This window comes from Dermacentor andersoni, chromosome 7 (genome assembly GCF_023375885.2).
Source record: "Dermacentor andersoni chromosome 7, qqDerAnde1_hic_scaffold, whole genome shotgun sequence".
In the NCBI taxonomy this organism is placed as follows: Eukaryota; Metazoa; Arthropoda; class Arachnida; order Ixodida; family Ixodidae; genus Dermacentor; species Dermacentor andersoni.
The window spans coordinates 139,742,128-139,766,649 of record NC_092820.1 but is presented as its reverse complement, the minus strand read 5'-3'; the positions used below and the strand labels follow the sequence as shown (position 1 = coordinate 139,766,649).

At 44.4% G+C, this 24,522-nt stretch overlaps 1 protein-coding gene across 1 annotated transcript in view; it reads left to right on the top strand.

Moving 5' to 3' along the window:
- The first annotated feature begins 6,327 nt into the window (after nt 1-6,327).
- The window catches only part of LOC129385587 (uncharacterized), a 274,694-nt gene continuing 256,499 nt past the window's right edge, over nt 6,328-24,522 (top strand). The window contains exon 1 of the mRNA XM_072289530.1: nt 6,328-6,369. Coding sequence (XP_072145631.1) covers nt 6,360-6,369 — 10 coding nt within the window. The 5' untranslated portion in view covers nt 6,328-6,359. The remainder of the gene's footprint in view (nt 6,370-24,522) is intronic.

Here is a 24,522-nt window from a genome sequence, read left to right as displayed (position 1 = left end):
ACGAAAAGTGTGTTTCTGTAATTGCCAGTCTGCACAGGAATAATAATTGTTTCGGGCTCCAGTTTGAGAATTTAGAAAAGGCAAACAAGCAGAAATGACTTACAACTGCATCGTGCCATGCACATATTGAATGATGTAAATCCATTGCGATTGTGGGCGCAACCACCGTTCGAGAAACGACGACAGGTGTTTCTCGTCGCATTGAAGTACCACTGCTTGAGACGTTTTTTAAAACGCAAGCAACCCTCAGATACTGGCATCAGGCTGCATACTGCCGTCGGGTTACGGTTTGCTGAAAATAAAACACCCATAAAAGAAATGAGGGATATTTCGTAAGCGTTTAGGAAACGTGCTAGAGATAGCTCATGGCTCTGAAAGAGTGCTCAATGCAGATAGACGCCCCCCTTCCTCCCCATATTGATACACTAATATTTTATAACGCTATATCACTCTAGAGGATATCTCAGGTAACCGCTAGACAATTATTTTTGAAATAAAATATTTTCTATACGAGGACGCTACCAACGCCCATCTGTCAAGAGTGAGATACTGCACCAGGAGAATTTTTTTATAACTGAACTATTGATGACTAGAATAGGTGAATCGATGAATTTCTTAATACTGAATGGAGGGCGCCAATTCTGACATAAAAGTAATATATGTGTTCTGAAACATCCGATGCAGTTGCACATAGTGTGTTCCCGCTAACACATACCGCTCAGCGCCTGCATGTCTAGGCGCACTCCGAAGCTAAGACAATGCAGCACAAATGGCCAAGTTGACTCCTCGTAGACATGAGTACTACTGGCACCTAACTTATGAATGCTCGTCGAGAAGGATGGAGAGCTACAAGGGGAATAAGTACGCGATGAAAAGAAAAGACAGTATCATAGACACAAAGAAAGAGGGAGACAGGGACAAGCTTGGCCAGTTAATGTGTACAAGGTCGCGATTTTGGGGGAAGCCTTTTGGCGCTGCAATGTTAGCTTGCAACTCAGTATGGCAGATCATTTTGTCATGAATCTGTTCAGTAAATGCGTTCCCTCTTACGGTCTGGTGATCTTTGGTTGTCGTACGCCAAGTTGTAGTCATGACCTCAACTGCGCAATAGCCTTCGAGCGCCTCATGGGGTCTCCTACATTATTACGCTATTTCCGCATCAGATCTTAAGAAATGCGCCGTCTTCTTGCTACAGCCGTGATCGCCCACGTGACATGTTAACACCGTGTGGTGCGGTGTTTGGCTTTTATGCACTAATTCTAACGCTCACGTGACGTCCTCGCTTTTAGTGATCTCTTTCTCGGCAGGACGGGCCTTGTGAGAGCTTTCCTCAAACTGTGAGAACTCTCGGATTCAATGCGCACCAATTCAACGATGTTACCACTTAGATGCGAAGCTCTTCACAGAAAACTTCATTAGATTCTGCAACATCCATTGTGCTTAGCTAATTTTGAGCAGAAGTCAACTTCAGTGGCTGGTTGCACCGGTTTCCCTCTTATAAAGCTGAATTGTTTTCCCTTTGACCCGTAGGCACCAGTTGGGAAGGGGTTTCAAGCTGTAGTTGCTTCTGCGCTCTCGCTTTCCTCCAGGTAAGGCAAAGGTGCTAACAGCGGAACCTTAGGTGTTTTACACCTAAAAATTTCGTATACAAAATTGCCATTATCGTTCAGGTTGCACACGTTTCGAAAAAATGTTTCACATTGCATTTGAGTGTGCAGGCGCACTCGCTTTTTTGGTATGTTCTATTGTTGTTGGTCGTGTAATCGGGTCTGTGGTTTTAAATTTTTCAGCCCTAACTTCTGTACTTATCCATAAAACACATTCGTCACTGCTATAAACGCGTATTGATGTAAGCTCGGTGATTTTAAATGCAAGTACAATTACCAAATTTATTCTAAAAGAAAGATTTAAGTGCTACATGTGCCATAACAATATATGTAGTACTCACGTATACAAACCTCCTGGCACTTCAGCTCAGACGAAAATCTGTTCCTGCTTGCAGAGCCTAAGGTGTAGTTTAATCTCTTGCAGCAAGCGCATTCAACTGAGAAATACCAATGTTGTAGCAGCGGTCTAGCGCTGGCAAATCTCGGTGGTGTCAAGCAGGTCTGCGCTGGTTCAACAGCACCTGAAACAGTATAAGGCTGCAGCATTCACTACATAAACGGCAATAAAATATTCTACAACTGCTAGTAAATGCCACAACAAGGAGATTGTAGCTGCCTGTGATAAAGCTAGATTATATATATATATATATTGTCACACGCTGACGAAGATGTTTTCGTCAGCGTGTGCGTAGATGAATCTTCGTCGGAAGAAGACGACGTTCTGGTCTTCGGGCGCTGTCTACCATCGTGTCAGCTGCTATAATTATTGTAAATATTCTGTAAATACACGGCTGACTGTTTTTAACCCCGTAACATTTTTAGTGGAGGTTGCGGCATCCTTATCAAGACGGATTTACGTAGCGGGTGCTCCTTGGCTGCATCGACAATGCCAGCTCAAGGCGAGGATGCTTCGGTCCCGTCGGCACCCACGGCCGCTGTTACTCTACCACAACTCTACGACCCAGGAACCTTTTCTGGCACCGAGGACACTGATGTTGAAGACTGGCTTCAGCTATATGAGCGGGTGAGCGTCAGCAACAACTGGGACCAGACCATCATGCTCGCTAATTTGGCATTTTACCTCGTGGGCACGGCACGCGTCTGGTTTCAGACCCACGAGAAGGAACTTACCAGCTGGGACAAATGCAAACAGAAACTCAAAGATTTGTTTGGCAAGCCTGTTGGACGTCAGCGTCAGACCTCGCTTCGCGTGTCCAGACGTGCACTGAATTCTACCTCAGGTACATCGAGGACGTGCTCGCTCTGTGCCACGTAACAATACATATATATAAGAAAATATAGTTTGTCAAATTGTATCTGAGAGCTTTTTCCTCGCGCCCACTATGTGTATCTTCACAAGGCAGAAATGAAGAATTTGAATTTAAATATGTTTGTCACAATGGGGAAAGACTTCAATTACCTACCTCTGTTGGCGAAAAGAAAACAAGTTGACAGTTCCCTGACGGCTTTACTGCACATAGCCACTTGCGGAAAACCGTAAGTGCGTCGCTGTCAAATCACAAGGCGTCGCTGAAGCTATGTGAGCGTCAACAGCTTTATCCCAGGTCTGAAGTTTAGCCAGGCTCGCCTTGCGTGTAAGTATTTGAAACTAATACTTCTACCAATTTTTGTTTCGATTTACTTGCTGCAGTAGTGTAAGTAGTCGTCGAGTGGCTGATTGCTGCATGAAGCCTATATTACCCAAAAGCGGAACAAAAAAAATTGATTACGCTAGCTTGCATTGTCACTCATCACGTCAGCGAAACCTTTTGTGTGTGTCTCTTCAATTATACTACATAACATTGACCGCTACGGCCTTGCAATGCATAAAGTATACATACATTCAGCATTCGACAGGTTAAAGGGGCCGAGCGTTTCGTGAAGCACTTAAAGCAGGAACAAACAATTACGCATGCAAATTCGGTCCCACACGTCTTCCCGGTCATTGTAAGCGGGCAGGCTGTTTGGGCTCTGAAGCTGTATAGTATTACGTTACCACACCTGCCGCTTTAAGTGATGTGATCAATGTCTTTTTTTGCACCCGAAGACGCCGACGTTCGTGTTTAAGGGTCGTATGAAACGTGCAGTACCTAATTTTTTTTAGATGATCGCGGGCAATGAGACTTCTTACCGAAATTATGGAGTAAAATACGAGCTAGAGAAACTAAGAAGAAACACGGTACAGATAATTTTCGTGCAGTACTCTCTTACGAAATACGATATCAAAAAAGCCAGCGACTGCACTTTACGTGATAGGCTGAATAAAGGGAAAATCAGACATCCACCCGTTCGTAGCAATTGCTACAAAGGAAACCCATACAGGTTCCTCGAAAGAAAAAGCCTCATAGTTGAAGAAAAATTCGTCCTGGTCCGGGACTCGAACCTGTTCGTAGCAATTGCTACAAAGGAAACCCATATAGGTTCCTCGAAAGAAAAAGCCTCATAGTTGAAGAAAAATTCGTCCTGGTCCGGGACTCGAACGCGGGACCACCGCCTTTCCGGGCATCCGCTCTACCATCTGAGCTAACCAGGCGGCCAGCAGATGGCAGGGCGAAGTCGAATTTGCCGACAACACGAAGCAAAGGCAAGCGTTTCACGGTGTTACCGGGTTCGAGTCCCGGACCAGGACGAATTTTGCTGCAACTATGAGGCTTTTTCTTTCGAGGAAACCCGCATGGGTTTCCTTTGTAGCAATTGCTACGAACGGGTGGATGTCTGATTTTCTCTTTATTCATTACTTCTCTCCTCATTGCGTGTTTCCGCAGAACTGCGTCAAACGTGGTAGGCTCTATGCTGGTGATAGTCATAAGGAGGGCTGAAACAACGACGATAAGCTGTGCCCTATGTACTGCCGTTAGAATGCGATAAACTTTCTTTTTGCAAATGACAGCGAATCGGCAACAGTAGCTGTATCTTTCTCTTAACATGAAGTCGAAGCAAATCAACACTTAGAAAAACCGGCGTTTGCTATTGTTATATATATAAAAAACTGTTGTGCCTGCTACAGTCAGGGGCACTTCCGTTTTCTATGCGTGGCCGTGGAAATGTGGTAGGCGCTGCAATAAAGGGCATGCTAGAGTCGTGTTGCTACGGTACCATAAACTCGGTTCAGTAACTCCGTAAAGCGTTTCATATTTAAATATCGGCATATTTCTACTTACGTTCACAGACTTTTTTGCATCGCTCAAGCGTCCCGAAGAGGTTGTTGCCAGTGCCGCAGAGGGTAGGATTAACTTTCACACACTCCTTAAAATAATGGTCAAAATACCAATTATTCAGTAATGGTTTGCAGCGTCCTAGGACCGGTGTTTTCAGACAGATGCTTGGTGTCGGGTGGGGGACAGCTGAAATTTTTACGAAGCTTCCTTAGTTCTTGTTAGGTTTCATCTATGGAACCACTTATTCTGAATTGAAGAAGCAGTCAAGCAGTCAACGTGTCTTTTCATGTTCGTAGAGATGCATATACGGTGACCTTTGATATATATATATATATATAGCAAAGGTCACCGTATATGCATCACTACGAACATGAAAGGACACGTTGACTGCTCGACTATATATATATATATATATATATCGTAAAAGAACCTCAACACTCAGTTCATGGTAAGAACCATACAATGGGTATCACATATTGTAGGCAAGCGTTGTGCGCCAGGCGTACCGTATGGCATAAATCGAAGAGGCAGCGAGGTCAAAGGTGCGAGCCTGCTCAATCAATCAGAAACTGCAACCAGTTTCGTACCTTAGCCAAAGAAAAAGTGTTATATTGTGAGCTTGAGCCAGAAATGCTCCTTCGGCCAATCCAATCATCCCACGGAGAAAAAAAAATGGCCGACGATTACGCTTCTTGGTAATGCGATCTTTGAGCGTAGCTGCTGCCTTATTTCAACAACAGGCACCCGCATATAGAACAGGTAGTGCCAAATAAAGGCGGTTTTGAGTTTCGGATATGGCAGCACACACCGCTATCCGCCGCTATCGAGCCGCCGCTGCGGCGACGCCTCACTGCGCCATCTGATAGTGGGTCACCGCCGCAGAGAAGACCGGGGGGGGGGTACATTAGCAATTATTTAATGTTTCTTCTGAATTGGGATGAGGAAACGGGTGGAGAACCGCGGTATTAAGTAGAGGTGACGCACTCATTCACTAACAGACCGGCCTCAATGTCGCCGCACACGGCTGGGATAGGAAGTAGAAATAAGGGGACGAAACGCTATTAACTCTACTTCAAGTCACCGCAGCGGCACTGCGCCTGGTAAGGAAGAGTGGAGGCAAGAGAAGGACAGCCAGGCCAGAGGCGACAAATGCTACTGAGGAACGCGCCCCGCAAACGGGGCGCTGACAGCCGTCCAGCCAGGCGTCGCGAAGACGGAAGAGTGGAGAACCGTGGATCACGCTCGAGGCGGCAAGGAGCGACCGCAGCCGGCACCCCGGCAGTGGCGCGACAGCGGGAGGAGGAATGGCTAGGACGGAGTGGGCGGTAGCGGCGAGAGTCCCCGCAGCGGCGCTGTGCGGAGGAAGGAGGCGAGAGGACAGACAAGAACACGTGATCCGGTTTTGGAGGACAAAGGGAGGACAAAGCTCGCGCCACGCGCAAGAGAGGGCACAAGGTGCGCGCACACCTAGGACTCCTGTGCGCTGGCCCCGGCTACGGAGCTCGTTACGGCGAGGCACAACAGCGAGGCTGACGGCCACGCGAAACGCATCAACGGGCACCAAAGAACTGCGGTCTAAAACGAGGCATCAGCGATGGACAAAAGTAGGGCACTTTGTTTGGTTGTTTCATAGTTCTGTAGACGCAGCCATCGCTCCACAGCAGGCATTTCGTCAGACAGAGTGTAAAGAGTGCCGTCATCGATCTAGAAGGCGACACAATTAAAGACTATGAAGCTGAGGAAGACAGCGCTAGGTGCTATTACTACCACAGCATTAGGAAAACAATGACAAAAAGCTTGCAATTCTGTGCCACAGGTTCATTCAATATCTGCGATAAAGGAAGAAAAATCGTAATAATCTTCGGGCTCATTGCCTAAAAGCTGCATATAGGTTGGCATTCACATTATTTTCGTCGCAATCTCGAAAAGAAATATTTATTCTATTGCAGGCATTTCAAGGCTTGCGTGATAATAGAGGATTCACAAGTAGACTTCTGTATGAAGTTGTAGTGATATCGGGTCAATATTTTTTTAACAAAATGTGCAATTTTGCCTTATTTCGGCGCCGGTGACATTCCGGATGTCCCTACCATTACAAAAAAACGAGAATTGCATTCAACGTGCTAATATTGCCATGTAAAAAGTTGAAACGACATTATAAATAATCGTATCCCCAGCTGTGAAGTGATATGAAGTAGTAACATTTAATATCTTAGTTCGGCACATGTTGTGTAAGGCTGAAACATTTCTTCCGATAATAAAGATGACAGACTGACTAATTTTACTACAAGATAACTTTGTGGCATCTCTTACCATCACTTCGTCATTGGTTTGTGGTAGATGTTGGCTTCCTAACCCTAGCGTTATCAACGAAGCTAAATTGAAACCTGAAAAGGTGTTAATAGGCGTTTGTTTTCTAAAGCAAGGATCACATGTGCAATCCTAGTAGATATTGTCATATAGATAACAAATGTGTAAAAGCAGTCGCTGCTAGAAATGACAAGTCGTTATTTAAATGGGATACGCTTTTCGAGGTGTTCGACACCAGTAGGGAATTGGGATAAATAGAATAAATATTTCGCTTTGACTGTTGTGACATCTGTTTTACCTGTCTAATGGAAAGAGCCCTAGGCCGACGATTACGATGCACAGGTGTGTTCTTTAGGGAGCCCCAATGCCCTGATGAAATCCAATAAGAAGCGATAATTAAAGGTGAACAACACGAATGGTGCTGTGACGAAACAGTGGTCAATACGGACCGAACTTCTCTAAGTGAACAGTTACAACTTCCACTATTACAACATTGCGATCGCCGCTACTGGTGCGTCAAAACAGGTCTTCAGTGTCTTTAAATAATTTGCACTGAGGCACTACCATCGCGAGCTATTGTAGCGGGGCAAATTTGGGCGGCACATTCATTAACGGTATTGATAACAGCTATGACTTCATAAAAAACAACGAGTTGAGCTTCTGAGAAGGGTAACCTAAAATCATCTAGCTTTGTGTTGCTTTTGGCTTATGTGGCCTTTAGCTTGCAGCCTTAATTGCTCTTGTGACGATAATGCTTACCATATGAATAAATATTACGAATCACATTTATCGGGTATCCAAATTTAGAAAATGTATGTACCGTTCTGAATTGCGAAACAAATTATCCAGAATATTTTACGGCTTTCATAATGGCATATGTCTGACCTTAAAGCGCTATCCTTGTAGCCTCAACACTGCCCGTCACGGCGTTCAAACGCAGAAAGTGGGGGGGGGGGGGGGGGCGCAAATACTACCACATGTATCACTGAAATACTTTGTTTGCTGTGAACTATTCAATCAAAATGCTAATTCTTTGAGAACCGTGTGGACGCGGTGCGCGTAAATCGACTCACTCAGCTCTCAGTTATCACCCTTCTTTCAAAAGCCCTACACTCGTCTTCAGATGAAGCGTACCTTCGTTTGTCTCTTTCCCTTTTCTATTCGACTTCTTTATATCTCTCTCTCTCTCTCTCTCTCTCTATATATATATATATATATATATATATATATATATATATATACGCAGGAAAGAAACGCCGAACTTTTTGGAAGACTTCCTTACTTAACTAAACAAGTCTTGCAAAAAGTTCGCCGTCTCTTTCCTGCGTAGCTTACGTCGGGTTCTGCGTGCAGAACTTTGAAGAAAACCCTTATATAGATATATATATATATATATATATATATATATATATGTTGTCCGTCCGCTTATACAGGGGCAGGCATCCACTTTTCAAGTAAGATTGAGACCGAAACACTGAAGAGAACATCCCAGAAGGCAATATCAAGATTTCCGATAACTTATGTATTGGTCACATAGTTACAATAATAATGCGTGTGACGTATGACATTAATACACTGCAGGAGAGACTCTAGATAATTTGAATGTCACCTTTATTTATTAATTTATTTGTTTGTTTACTTACTTATTTATTTGTAGATACTGAAACCCTATTGGCCAATTGCAGGAGTAGTTATGAAAAGCAGAAAAATGGCAAATAACACAGGAAATATGAACAATACAGACGGAATGAAAATATATACGTATTAAATAGTCGCTAAAATATTATAGTGTAAAAATGCATATTTCATAACATTCTTACAGTACATTTTTCAAAAATTTCAGTTCCATTGGAAGGTAGAACCGGCAATGGTAAACACTTTTGTTAATTCATCGTTCGTGAAAAAGATGAATACGCGTTCAAATCAAAGAAATGCGCGTTGTAATTGCAAACTGCAGTGGTTGCTTGATCTGACGTTTCTAGCTTGCCTGGAAATGCGGTAGAATGTGGGTTCAGCATTAAAGCATCCTTTTCATAGCAACAAACTTTAAGTGTAATTATTTCCGGCGTTGTGCAACCGTAGGCAACTCAAGTTATCAGCATTTTAGAAACAGTCATTACTAGAATACCTAGATGGAATCAGACTTGTGACTTTTGTATCCTTTTTGTGCAATGTAGGCAATGTTTAGCATGGAACGTTTCTCATTTAAGTTATCACGCGTGTAGCATAATCTGTTGGGATGCAAGTGTTACTTTGGGGGGAAACAACCACCACAAATTTCTGCGACTTCATCTTACCATACTGTTTTTGTTTACAGCGCCACTCTGAGGCAGCTGTTCCTGTAGGGAGCGTCGGCGTCGTCGGTGTAACAGAGGGAAGGAGCACAAAGAAAGACGAAAGAGCGAGCGCGGCGCGGACGATGAAAGACGCGAGCCGGGAACGGTGGAGACCAATGAGAGCGGCCCCTTAAGTGATATGCTTGCGGGAACAGGTTGTGTCATTGGGACCTGCCAAACAGATCAATGCGTACTCGTATCTGGTCTCGGCCGGACCGCTCGTTTCGTACTATCGTCGGCTCGTGTCAGCTCTCGCTGGCGCTTGTTTTGTTTGCTCGGTTTGGGCTCGTTCGCGCTTCTTTCGATTGTCATGGCTTGCGAATGTTCTCTAATCCGATCGTACGTGCGACGCGAATCGTAGCGCTTTGTGGAAGCCACGTGCTACCAGCAATTGTGTTTCCACATTAGACGAGTGATGTAAAATAGCCGACGGGCTGGACCCGCAGATCAGATTTTCCACGATCGCCGACTCTGCGAAACGTCTCTCTCAAAGTCTTTGCCTCAGTATATTTCGAAATGAAAACACATGTAGAGCTGCGCTCATATTTCGCATTGGGAAGCATCGTAATTGTCGGTGAATTTCGTAAAACCAGGAAAAAAAATTCCTTAGTAACCCAGCAATCGATCGCGATATATCTCAGTTGAGACAGCTTTTTCTCAATATTTTGGAGGTATAAATTCATATAAAGCAATAACTCCAGATTGTTCAAGATGTTAATGCAGATTTCAGAGACTTGTACATACGCTTTTCCTTTTTGCAGTTATTGACACAGTTCAATCCTGCAATGAGAAATGTAGTAGGCGTCATTATTATTAGATATAAAATGTCGCAGATTTGCTCGAAACACACCACACCCCTACCAATAGCAAAGTAGCAACTACACGAACTAAGACGCTTAATTTTATTTGCAGTATATATTGCAGTAGACATTCATTACTAAATAATACGAGCCATCGTGTCTCGCGAACCCATAACATCCCAGACAGAGCACGAATACTCGCAATCACAAGGATTGGTTGATGAAGGGCGCCTGCGACGAGGAGGGAGCGCTTCATGCAGCCTCTCGCTTTAATGCACATTGAAAACTGGGATTTACGTGATCTCCAACAGTAGGAGCAGGGAAATGCAGCGCAAGGGGTCACCAGCAAAACTGACTCGCCCTTAGCCTTTGCATCAGACGCTGATTACGCCCAAGACATGGCGTGTAGGTCCCATGCACGATCATATGTGCCGACAACTCTGCGAAGTCGTGGCCGTGCTAGAATAGGATATGCGCGCTTCCTAGCCCTTCGCGCCTAGCGAGTGCTTGATCATGTTACCACTCACGCTCTCTCTGCATTCATTTTGGGACGTGCTTGATCGCGGGACCTCTTACAGTGTGTGTGCTTCAAGTCGCCATTCGTCTTCTCGGCTTCTCGGCTTTCCCTCGCACCCCCAGCATATGGTGTGCGGGATTCGATAGTGTCTTACAAGGCTTTATATAAAGCGTCACGGCAATGGGGAAATATTGCCTGGGTCGTCCATATAGTTGTCACAGCCCGGGAGATGTGCATGGTTGCACTCGCAAAACATTTATCATCATCATCATGATTATCATCATCATCAACAACAACAACAACCTGGCTGCGATCATTGCAGGGCAAAGGCCTCTCCCATACTTCTCCAACTACCCCGGTCATGTGCTAATGGCGGCCATGTTGCCCCTGGAAGTTTTTTAATCTCATCCGTCCACCCAACTTTCTGCCACCCCCTGCTACGCTTCCATGCTCTGGGAATCCAGTCCGTGATCCTTATTTACCAGCGGTTATCTTCCCTTTGCATTAAATGCCCTGCGAATGCCCATTCCTTTTTCTTGATTTCAACTAAGATGTCTTTAACTCGCGTTTGTTCCCTCACCCAATCTGCTCTCTTCTTATCCCTTAAGGTTACACCCATCATTCGTCTTTCCATAGCTGGTTGCGTTGTCCTCAATTAAGTAGAACCCCTTTCGAGAGCCCCCAGGTTTCTTACCCGTAGGTGAGTACTGGTAAGACAAAGCTGTTTTACACTTTTCACTTGAGGGATAATGGCAACCTGCTGTTCATGATCTGGGAATGCCTGCCAAACGCACCCCAGCCCAATCTTTTTCTTCTGTTTATTTCACTGTCCTGACCTGATCCTAAGTAGATGTATTTCCTTACCACTTCCAGTGCCTCACTACCTATCGTAAACTCCTGTTCTCTTCCGAGACTGTTAAACTTTACTTTAGTTTTCTGCAGATTAATTTTTAGATCTACCTTTCTGTTTTGCCTCTCCAAGTCAGTGGTCATGAATTGCAATTGGTTCCCTGAGTTACTAAGCAAGCCAATCTCATCAGCGAATCGCAAGTTACTAATGTATTCTCCGTTAACTCTTATCCCCAATTCATCACAATTCAAGTTTCTGAATACCTCCTGTAAACATGCAGTGAACAGCATTGGAGATCCTTGTATCTCCCTGCTTGACGCCATTCTTTATTAGAATTTTGTTGCTTTCTTTATCGAGCACTACGGTGTCTGTGGAGCCGCTACAGATATCTCGCAGTATACTTACATTCGGGTCGCCTACACGCTGATTCCGTAATGCCTGCATGAATGCTGAGGTTTCGACTGAAGCGAACGCTTTCTAATAATCAATAAACGCTACATATAAGGGTTGGCTATATTCCGCAAATTTTTCTATCACCTGGTTTATAGTGTGAGTATGGCGTATCGTTGAGCAGCCTTTACGAAATCCTGCCTGGTCCTTTGGTAGACAGAAGTCTAAGGTGTTCCTGATTCTATTTGCGATTACTTTGTTAAATACTTTGTAGAAATCGGACAGTAAGGTGATCGGACTATTATATGTTTACGAAATTAGCGTTAGCGGCGGACTTATGTACAACTCTTGCCCCCTCTGGTTCCTTAACCTGTCCCATTTCTCGGTAAACTAATGTTTCACCACTCCAACCCTATCAGAATTTAGTCTTACAGCCGGGATTGTACCGTGCACCTTGAGATCGACCGTGCAACACCATAGCCATTGAGCTACCGAGGCGGGTGATTGGCGTAATAAGCAAATGTATCGCTAATGGGATTGACGGTACTCGTCAGCGTCTGTCCTTTCAATAAATTTTGATATAATGTGAAGGAATAAAAAATTAAATTATAGCGTTTTACGTGCGAAAACTACTTTCTGATTATGAGGCACGCCGTAGTCGAGGACTCCGGAAATTTCGACCCCCTAGGGTTCTTTAACGTGCACCTAAATCTAAGTACACGGGTGTATTCGCATGTCGACCACATCGAAATGCGGCCGCCATGGCTGGGATTCGATCCCGCGACCTCGTGCTCAGCAGCCCAACACCATAGTCACTGAGCAACCACGGCGGGCGATGTGAAGGATACCCTTGTACGAGTAGTATCTGGTATCTGCGTAAACCATATTTCGTTTTTTTTTCTGTTTATTCACTGTGGAACACACACTTTTCGAATGCTGGTCTTTTAGCCTTCATTATTCTGAAATCTCTTATTGTTTTATCTACAAACACAAATGTAATGGCGAATTCCCACACATTCAACTTTTTCAATAAATCTTTGAAGTACTTTCATTTATGAAGGAAAATTCGCAGAGGAATGACTCTGCAAATTGGAGACGTCGCGAAGAACTTCACTGGAGAAACTTACTCATTTAAGAGTTTATATACAAACAGTATTTTTGCAATGGCTCGTGTCACTGCTGGTGTTTTGTTATGACAATGGCATCTTTGCAAATCAAGTCTTTTACGCTTGAGGACTTACGGCAATTTAACTGTAAAATATTTGTAAAGACAGGTTCAACCCAAACCCTATGGAAGGGGCCTATCATCAATTTCACGTACTAGAAGTACAAGCGCTCTATTACCGTTTCCGCCAAAGCTACGAAGGTGTGAATGCGACGAACCTACAAACATACGAAGGCCGCACATGAATCGATAATACCAAAGACAAAGGCACGCGGCTTAAATTGCCGTAGGTATTCTTCAATCACTTGTTCTCTGTTGCGCAGTCTAATTATATTGTTTATATGCGAAGTTGTTTTGTGATATTTTGATTTTCAGGTACAGTCGCAAGAAGAAGCTTTAGAAATGGCTCTGGTGCCACGGAGAACTTATTTTCTTCTCATGCAGGGAATACTGGCTGAAGTTCAGTAGCCTACCTGTGTGCTTTCACTCAGACCTAAATCACTTTAATGACTTCGCAGTACTTTGGCAGCGCCCTTCTCGACATTCTACGGGTGCCCGTGCACATTGCCGATCAAACCCCTTCCGTCATTGGTGAGGCGCACGCAGTCAGTGCTTGGAACGCGACTACAAGTTGCCATCAGGTGTTCTGAGTCACCATTCCCGGCCATCTGTGAAAGCCTTCGTGTCAAAGCCTTCGTCGAGCCTTGATGGCTTTTTGCTTTCACCCCACAGTATCACTGTTGTGACGGTTGTATTGTGTCTTCTGGTGCTGAAATAAACTGATTTGATTTGATCTCGTGATTGGAATTCTGTAATTTCATCAGCTACCCGGACTGATGCCCACGCTATGTGCCATTAACTAATTTCTCCCAGACGTGTGGACATTCACGGGGCAGTTATTAAAATTTTGAAAACGCTTTAGTGGTTGAAATTTCAGAGGGCAACCGCCTGTGTCAGTGCAACGTGGCGTACTTGACGACATCTTATGCTATCTGCTCATTCGACAAACACCTTATGAAGCCCGTTATTCGCTGGTTGATCATACCAAGTAGTGGCCTTTGATCCCTGTGTTCTAACTTCTAGGGCGTCCGATGATATGTGATCGTCTGGACCAACCATCTGACTATTAGGGTGAAGGACAAAGCAAGTTCGGCGGACACTTCAGCTACGGATCCCGTCGAGCTTTTGAATAAGAACATGGTTCTCGGTCACCGATCGAACACCGTTGGTTATTACCAAAGACCAACGTACGTCATCCATTGCTCCAGTGTTCAGAGATGCGCTGAGACAGGAAAAATAGTTTGCATTTATTATTTTTTGTGTGTGAAATTGTAAACAAGATGTCTATTGTTATAAGTTTTACGAGGCCTTCGACCTGTCTCAAGTGATATAAGGCACAGCTGGCAGTTGCTATGCGCGTTCCTGCTGCCTGTTGTTTGCACGCCTTGTTGAAATTGGTCTCAAATTATGTCTGAACGGGCCTGCAGTAGCAAACGAAATTACACTTGTTCTACTATAGCACCACAAGGGCACAGAAAGCCAAAAATAACATACCTGCATGCGCGTGGACAACGCATACGAAAAAGATCAAGTGGCTGCTTTGGTGCTTCATCGCTGCGTACCTACATTCAAAGCGGTCTGTGTTATTCTACGCCGCGGATTTCATCGTCTGTATTTTCCTCGAAATTTGTGTTTCGTGCTGTTGGCGCTGTAGCTTTTGTTGTAATTGATCTCAGGTTTTTCTATAGCTTGCAAGGCCGCGAGCACAGCTGGCAACTTGTGGCTGCTTGGGCTGCTTGATAAACAAATCACTATATTTCAGCATTTCTCCTTTCATGAACGAGGTACGCTGTGAGGTATTTGCTATTCTTGAGTTCGTTTTTTTTTATTCTTTCTATATTTGGGCCATCTTGAAAGTGATGAATATGATGTAGTGTCTGAAAATAAGGTGAGAGGTGGTTCCATAGGTGCACATGGAGGCCTTCACTCACACGTTACGTTTATGAGGACATTGGTTACCTGGAGACGCTGTGACGCGCACACAAACACGACACGTTGCCATTAACCGCGCACACAATACTATGAAACTTAAGGTATAAACAATATAGTAATACTATAAAGGCAAGTGTCAGCTACTTATCATGTTTTACTGCACATAGTGGTCGGTCACTATCTGTAGATACTCGTCAACTGATCGGCCTGATCAGTTGACGAGTATGGCGCTTCCGGCATGCCAGGCAGTGGCCGGTGAAGTCGGATGTGTCATGCCGGTAGCACTACGGTCACTAAAATTTTACCCCGTTCTTTCAACGTGTACCCAAGCAACTCGGCCATCAGTTGTTGCCGATGCGCTAGTGCGTAAGCGCGCGGCGAGCGGGCACTTTGTTTGTCGAAGGCGCAAAGGAAACGCGCTCGCTTGCTGGAATCCGGACAGCATGCTGCTGGTCAGCCAAGCTAGCGCGCGATGCACCTGTGTTCCAGCTGTTGCGGCGTGCTACAGGACATGTTCCATTCCTGCGCCAGCCGCACTACACTGTAGCGCGTCCAATTTTCGCCTTTGTAGCGTAGCTGCGCCACGCGTGGGTTGCGTCTGCGTTTAAGCCGGACTTTACCGCACATTTAGCTTAGCCACCACAATGCGCTTTTCTTCACGCGGAGGCAGAATGCATCGAGGTCCTGCTGCTCTTTTTGGCGCATAGACCTGTATTTCAAGCGCAAGATTTTGCACAAAGGCTACTGCGTTTCTACATTATCTGAAATTCGGAATTCTATGCGGTGGAAAATTTTGTTACATTTGGCTTTTAACCCTTAAGGGTGTTCATGTTAATAGGTATCCATGTTGTCCAGGACTAATTAACATCAATCTTTATTTCCACGGCATATTAAAAATGCAGGAGAAGAACCGGCGTCCAATAGCTTCGAAAGGCACACACCGGCTATGTCAAAACATAAAAGATGTGCCTTCGAGGCTCAACTTCCCGAATATTTTTAGACGTATGAAAGCGTGGAACATCTGAATCCACTATGGCGTTTTTTATTTCTTAAGCTTTTCGATGTAGGCGTGTATTTCAGTGTTAAGAATGTGTTACATATTTAGTTCATTTACTTATTTTCCACGCTCTAATGTAGAAAGCGCGGAATGAATGCTATTGAGATTGCAGTTCCTTCTTACAGGTTTTGTAGGAGTGCAGTGATTTTCGTCGTATGTATGCGATTGACCCTACACGAGCATGCTTCTGCCTTATATTGCCTAGCAAACCCATATGGCAATAACGCACCTTCTGTAAGATTCACATTTCTGTGAGATTTCGTTTTATTCGCAGTTGTTTATGAGCAATGCGTCCATTGTCCCAGCTCGTCACCTCACCACCTCATGCAAAAACAATACTGAAGGTGGATGTTGGTTTCGAAAATACACTTGCTCGATTTAGAACACATGCTTTGACACTGGTTGGCGTTGGCCGGTGAGGGTTCTCGAGATGAACAGTGGTGGCAGGGGATGCTGCACAGTGAAGTGCTGGCAGACCAACTCACGGTTGTCCAGAGGGCCCGTGTGACGGCAGAGGGGCTCGGACTCTCTGTCTCAACGTTGGAGTGGCCCGCATAAGTCTCAGACTAATTCCTCAGGACCTAAATAAAGTTCTTCATACCATACCATAGACTCACCATTAAAAAGTATTTTCTGCGTAAGGAAAGGGCCAAGAGACTTAGGAGATCTGTGCCTTCAAGATACAGCTACCAAAATTTTCCGTAGAAGCAATGTGGAGCCTCATCGGCATCTAAGTGCGTCGCTGAACGCAGCCCAATATAAGCAGCGAGGTCCAGCAAACAAAATTGTCGTCGGGCAACAGAAATCTCGGCGACCCGATTCCGGTCAAGAAGGCCCGCTTGAGTGCACTTAAAGCTGCATGAGCCCATAATATTGTGTTACAATAACTACTTCAGGCTACGATGAGGTTTTTAGATGCTGGGTGACAATACATGGGTGGGGTTTCGGAACATGAATCACAGATAGCAATAGATGTCTGGTAATTTGTAATACCAACGTAGATCCGCTCTATGTATACTCACAAGGCGGTGCTAGTGAACGAGTGGGGAAAGCTGAGGTGCTTGCGCCGACCTCGTCTGCTGCATTTGAGGTTGGTGACCGCGTCTCGCTTGGCGATCAACTTGTCTCCACCGCGTGGAAAATATACGAGAGTGTATTCAAGCGGAGCTGTTTCAAAATATTCGCAAGTGGACTAGGCTGCGCTTCTCTTTAGAGCATATTTTTTCTGTGTGAAAAGAACGCGAGTGGTGGAAACTTACGAGAAGCCGCATCCACGAATGCCGCCTAAGATTAAGAAAAGGAAACTAATGGAACCCACTTTTGGACATAGGAAGATATGCTGTAATACTTAATAGCTTAATAACCTCAATTCACAATGAGCAATAATTCTCAGTAGCTTGGCACCATTGCCGTGCAGTTCACAAGTATTTAGGCTCGCAGAAGCCTATTTTGCACTTAACGCATGCTTGAATGTTCTAAAAAAGCTTTGCAGTAAAGCGCGATATATACGACAATTGTCCAACGAAAGTATTATATGCGCTTTAATTTTCTGTTTCCCCTATACTCTTGGCATCGAACTGACAGTTTTGCGGGTTCGACTTGGTTTCGGGCTTATGTATTTTCTGTTCCGGTCAGCTTCAGCTTTGGAGAGAATGTAGAACAGTTTGAACTGGTTCGTAACTTTCCGCACGGGTTTATTCTTATTCAAACGGGAATTTTGAGCGTTCCTCCACTTTTCCCTCAAAATGCGATTGTGCTTCCATAGAAACTCACAGGTACATTTGAATATTCCGTAAATCTAAGCTGCGATTCTAGATTCCTGCACGGAAATAAATATAAAATTCCAACCATGGAGCTATAATTCACTCTTGTATAGAGTTATGTAAGAATTTGTACATTTTTTGAAGGGCTTCGTTGTACATTGTACGGCTATAAAATGAGTTACTGCTTGAATCTTATCTTAAATGTACTGCGTGAATCACAAGCTACTGGGAAGCACCAAGATTACCTTCAAACAGCAGAATGACGGCGGCCTAACGTATCGGCGGAGCAGTTGCTTGGACTTAACTCATTTCCAGGAGCTTTGCTGCGTGCCCACGCAGTGTTCCCTCTATCCCGCTTTCCCCTTTCTGTTCCCCTTTCACTTCCCCCAGTGTAGGGTAGCAAACCGGACGCTTGTCTGGCTGACCTCCCTACCTTTCCTGTCTTTGCTATCTCCCTCTCTCTCGTTCATAGACCAAAGTTGCCCACGCCTGTTATGAAATACACCATAAAATGAAGTAAAATGCGTAAACAAACCCCTGGTTGCACATGCCCTACCTGTTAATTTCTATGAGAAGAACAAAGACGGCGCTTACTTTCAAGAGTACGTGTCAAATCCTCTCACAAAAGTGCGCACTCTTAGATGTACAAACTACAACGTTTTCTTGGCGAATCCCTAAACTTACAGCAGGAACATTAGAATCAGCAAGTAAAAAACTTAGTTGAGGCTAATGAAAATTTAAATTTTATAGAGGAGCGTAGCGGCATGGCAACTATGAAAACACGAAACAAATAATTTTGCTCAAAATTCCTAAAATACTCAAACGTAATAATGGCTGCTAAAGTAAGCAGATTTGTTAACTTTTGGTCCATATAAATTTCCTTTTTCTTCTTTATTTTCCACATTTCGCACGCACCCACACACAAGGACACACTTACACACACATATATATATATATATATATATATATATATATATATATATATACTGGCGGGGTGGGTGGCTATATTGAAAAAAATACAAATTTGTGCGCATTCCTAACAGAAAGTGTTCGATCCTAGCTTTGCGCAAAGCGCACGCACTCATTGCCTCAGGGAACATAAACAGCATCACCCGAAGGGCATTGAGCGAGCTTACAGTTACACAAACTCGTGGTATACGGCTTAATATTATTTGGAAGAGGGCCCCTGTTCCCACTTACTCTTTTATTAGTAACCCTCAACAACAGACTGTATTCTCATCCCGCTTTCACCTTCGAAAGTCGCTCAGGCTCCGTCACTCCAAGTGCATAACTTTAACTAATAAAGGTAAATTGCCATCCTTGTAGTGCCTTAAATTACTTCACTTATACTACCACTGACCCTTACCTTCAGCTAGCAAGAATGGGTGGTTCGCTGTCATACTAGACTTTCTGCTTAAGCAGTCAGTTTTCTTGCCACTAGAGAAAAACGGATCTAGCCGTATACTTTGACACTTCCAAACAATAAGCGTAATTCAATTCATTGCGTAAACCGGCTTTGAATCAGCTGCGATGGTCTTTCAGCGTGCGCTACTGAGGCGATGGACAGTCAGTTAGCATATCGGATGTGGCCGAGTTAACTAGTCGTCGATTGCAAAACATTTTACAAACATGTCTAGAGTTCGGCCGATTCTTTTATAAAACAAGAATGATATATGCACCAATGAAGAAACAGAGTTGACATTATAGCCAGATAATTAACGTTCCGCACGCATCAGAACACAGAGTAAACCGCATACTTGTACGGTAAACAGTGGCGATAAAGACGTAATACACACTTAGTGTAGTTCGCGGCCAGTTTGGTGCAGAGCTAACAGCATTAAACGAACAAATATTAGCGCTACCTCCCATTCAACCCAATATGTCTCTCACTCAGGAACATTATTAAAGTGAAAGCTTTAGACGGCTCATTGGATGAAAAATGCGAATTGTGACGTTACGCCTTCCGGCGTTATGGCACCGAAAATTCATAAGGTGTCGAACTCATGACCTTTGGTAATAATTAAGCCAAAATCAATAAAGGCGCTCAAACACATGACCAAACATGGAGATATGGACGAACCGGCCACATCTACAAGTTGGATTGAAACTGACATTGTGATGGTCAAAAGCAGAGCCCGCTACCTTTCGTATAACGCGAAGGTAAATAAGGTACAGTTAATTAAGACAGAGCCAATTAGGGCACTCGAACCTACCACTTTTGTAGCGAGTGCTACGCTCCTAATAAAGGCGAAGTGTGGCGTTGTTGAGTATGATTGAGGTAATTAAGGCACACGAACCCACGACTTCTGTTAGGGAGACTTCAACATCTACCATGGCAAGAAAATCACGACAGAACATTGACCGACCAGCTCCAAACGTTGCACAAACATCGTCTACCTGCCATTACCAAGGCATGTAGTGAACTGGCAAGTTAAACACTCATGGTAGTGACATGCGTCAACGTGTGATCGCGATGAAAATACCAGAAATGCATTACACATCACGTCAACCTAATGTGAGCACACATTCTGCGCTTGGCAGAAATGAAGATGGAACCAGCAGATCCCAGACTGCTGCGTGGGCATCGCTAGGTGTGAGGTGCACAACATCACGATGACGGTGTAGCGGGCGCAGCCATCTACGTTAAGGACGCAGTACAAGCAAAGATCGTGGATCTGAGCGGCCAATTGGACATCGGCGAAATCTGTGCATTGTAATTGTCGATGGGCTTCATTGTCGTCTGCGGTTACTTGGTACATAATTTGTCAGAAAAAGCAACAGGAAGCTTCATCGTACACAACACGCCACCTGACGTGCGCAACTGCGCAATGATTATGGTCGCTGATTTCAACCACAACGCCCAGACAAATGCAGCACTTCTAAAGCGCTTGGAAACCATTCTTTGTCGTAAACCTTGCCACGCCAAAGCAAGTTGCGTCAACGATTCGAGGAAAATCAATCCACATGGCACTAGACAAACGAAATTGCAGAAAAAACGATATCAAGCATGTCAGATGCAACTTCACTGATCACAAGGCCATTGTAATGTCCGTGTATCGAGAACTACGACCTCGGCGACCAAGTGAAGGAAAAAAATTAAATTAAGGGGCTTTACGTGCCAAAACCACTTTCTGATTATGAGGCACGCCGTAGTGGAGGAGTCCGGAAATTTCCACCACCTGGGCTTCTTTAACGTGCACCTAAATCTAAGTAACGGGTATTTTCGCATTTCGCCGCCATCGAAATGCGGCCGCCGTGGCCGGGATTCGATCCCACGACCTCGTGCTCAGCAGCCTAACACCATAGCCACTGAGCAACCACGGCGGGTACAAGTGAAGGAGTGTATTGAGAAGATTAGTATGAGCCTAACGATGAACTGCAAGGTCTATGCGAGAAGCACTTTGTTAATATACAACAACTTCATTCATTGAAATTGCGTAGCTCTCTTAGTGGACCTAATAGAGTTGCCCCGCTAATTCTAACACCCCACCATGCACGCAGGCGGCGTTATAGCCGCACATGGCGGCATGCAGCCGCACGTTATATAGTATCCTGAGAAGGCTGATCACAATTATAGCAATGAAATAACCACCAAACTTGCAGACTGTTTGTATGATTACTACTATTGAGCAGCATCTACTTACAGTTTAATAGATACCAGACAAGGAACATAAAAAGATATTTTACCTTCTAGAGCGACATATGGAGGCTTCATCATTGTTTTTTGTTATCGGGAATGAGGAGCTTATCACGATATTTACACCACTGATACAAGTGACTGCCTTTACACGCATGAATATTTGTTTCATGAGTGTGTCTACTTCAACTGTCTTTGTATTCTCATGGTAGCGTATAACGTTTGCTAAAGGTTCGAGGATATACCAAAAAGTGTTGGCCTGATTGCTTTGCGTAGTTATCATAACATACCTTCAGCATTATGGCCTTTACACGATGTTTTTATGACAAAAGTTCTGCTGTTAGAATGGTTAGCAAACTAGCGAACCAAATGACTATCTTTTCAGAAAATATACACAGACATGTTAGATTAGATATGGATTCCTCATATACCAAAATTAAGTATAGTAACTACGACAGGGTGCCCTGCTTGTTCACAGCCATTAGGAAGTTCTTGTGTAATAACTTTGACGTTCTTATGTATTGCCGGTACCTTCACCCTTCAGGCGAATTCACTTCGAAAGTTCTCCTAAGTTAACAAAGACAGTGCGTTGAGCCATCAGTACACAAGTTAAGAAGGACACTGCATTGAGTCATATGTAAACAAGTGTATATAACCCTGTAGCAACAAATTCCCAGCCCGTTTTTTATATAACAATTGTACTGTGGCCAGGTCACACAAAACACGAGTATTTCAACGTTTATTAGTTTTGCTGTCGAAATAACATTGCTGTTCTAATTTATCAAAGGCTGAAGGACGCAGGAAATAAATTATTGTGTGTATTGGCTTGAAGAATTTACAGATGCATATCTGCCTCTCTCTCTCTGGATATATGTATATATATATATATATATATATATATATATATATATATATATATATATGTATATATATATATATATATATATATATATATATATATATATATATATATATATATATATGAATCAGAGGAAAGGACGATAACCTAACAGCTTGTGAAGCGCGTTTCAGGTAAGTTCCACAATTACGAACGCGAAAAACACGATGTAGGCACTGTCCAGCTGCTTGCATTCAAGTGAGCATAGAAATGCAAAACGCAAACATAATGACGCACTTGACCACGAAAACGCGCACTGCTGTAGCGGTCCGCGAACTTCAGGTGCGAGGACGAGGAGTTGCAGTTGGAGCTGACGACGGCGGCCGAGCACTTGTACAACAAAACGGAATTCACAGGTAGCCACATTGAACGCAATGATATTTCGTATTTATTATGTACACAAGGCATCGTGAACCGTCGCAGACACTCTTATGGCACTTGATGAAGGTGACACTGCTGCTTATGTTTTCTCGCGTCTAACCAATAGTGGTACGAGGCCGGCATGGCGTCATTATCGGCAGCTTCCGCGGCGGGGCCGTGACGGAGCTGTAACAGGAAGGCAGAACTGATCGTCGGAGCAGCATTCTACGTTCACTGCTGCGCTGACGGGAGCAATATTTGGCTCAGGTGTTCGTGGAAGCAATGTCTTGCGTATATTACAATTTGTTTACTATGATAAACAGATGGCGCAGGGTTCATTTAAGGAGTGCATTGATTGCTTTTGAAATCAGTTTAGTTTTGCAAGCCTACGCTAAGGGGAACGTCGATCCCAAGGATTCCCTCACCGGGTCTGGCCCTGTTGAGCTGACAAAGGCGTTTCATAAAATGTGCGCCAACGATTGTGCCTGCTAAGTGTTACATCGCTGCGCTCCGCGGGAAGAGCTAACATTTTAAAGCGAGCGCCATTTGCCCTTTTCGGAGACGCAACGCTCGCAACCAGAGTTGACGCATATCGCACAAGTGCTGTGGCGCATATGGCGCAAGTGCTGCTATGGCATTGCTGTGACGTCACTCATAGTGGCATGCGATGTCGAGCATTATTCAAGGCAACACCTGTTGTTTGTGTAGTATGGCGCTTCAACCGAAAAATGCACGTTTAGAGCTATAATAAAACACGCCAACGGAATGTCTATGTGTTTTTTTGCTCTTTACTTCGAACAGCAGCAAGAAAGATGCACTTCCGTTTCATCTCGTTGTTCCAGCGTAGTGCAGTCGCGGGCGCAGACAACGAAAATATAACTGAGCATGTATTGGTGGGCTAGTTGGTTAAGCATGATTACAAAGACGGCGCCGAATAAAACAACACACGAGGAAGGTGAGCATGTGTTGGTGGGCTAGTTTGTTAAGCATGATTACAAAGACGGCGCCGAATAAAACATCTCGTGTCCCCCTTCTTCGTGTGCTGTTTTATTCGGCGCCGTCTTTGTAAACAAAAAATGTCATTGTCTACCATGCTCCCACGGCCTATCATGCTCTGTGATCCGCTTGCGTCTGCCTCAGTGTTCGTGTAGCACTTATTTGTACCGCTACCGAGGTGTTCTCGTGCACAGCGTGAAATGGTGCGCTGCGCGAAACGAGGCACACGAGACAGCTCGCTCTCGGTGCCGACAGAGGAAGTGCGCCGCGCATGAAGAAAGCGAGAAAAAAAAAGAAGGTGCAACCTGTGAAGTATGCGCCACGCGATCATTGAGCTCCGGTATGGGAGAACGCCAGGAAAGAATTTCACTCCCGGAGTCTAGACGGGGATGGAGAGACTGTGTTTTCTGACGGCGATGCTCGTCTAACGAAATCATGGGTTCGCGGCATTGAAATATTTCTATCTCGGCTGGTAAGGAACCAAGCCACAGAACTCTTGCACGAGAACGCTCCCTAGAGGGCATGTAACAACTTCCAGCGTATAACCGAAAATTTCCATGCGGCCTGCTTATGGGCCCTTTAACGGACATAATTACTAAACTGAAATAAACAATGATCACTCTTAGACTATTTCGCTAAGGGCATTTCGAAGAATTGGACGTGTTATAGTGACTGAGTAGAGAAAA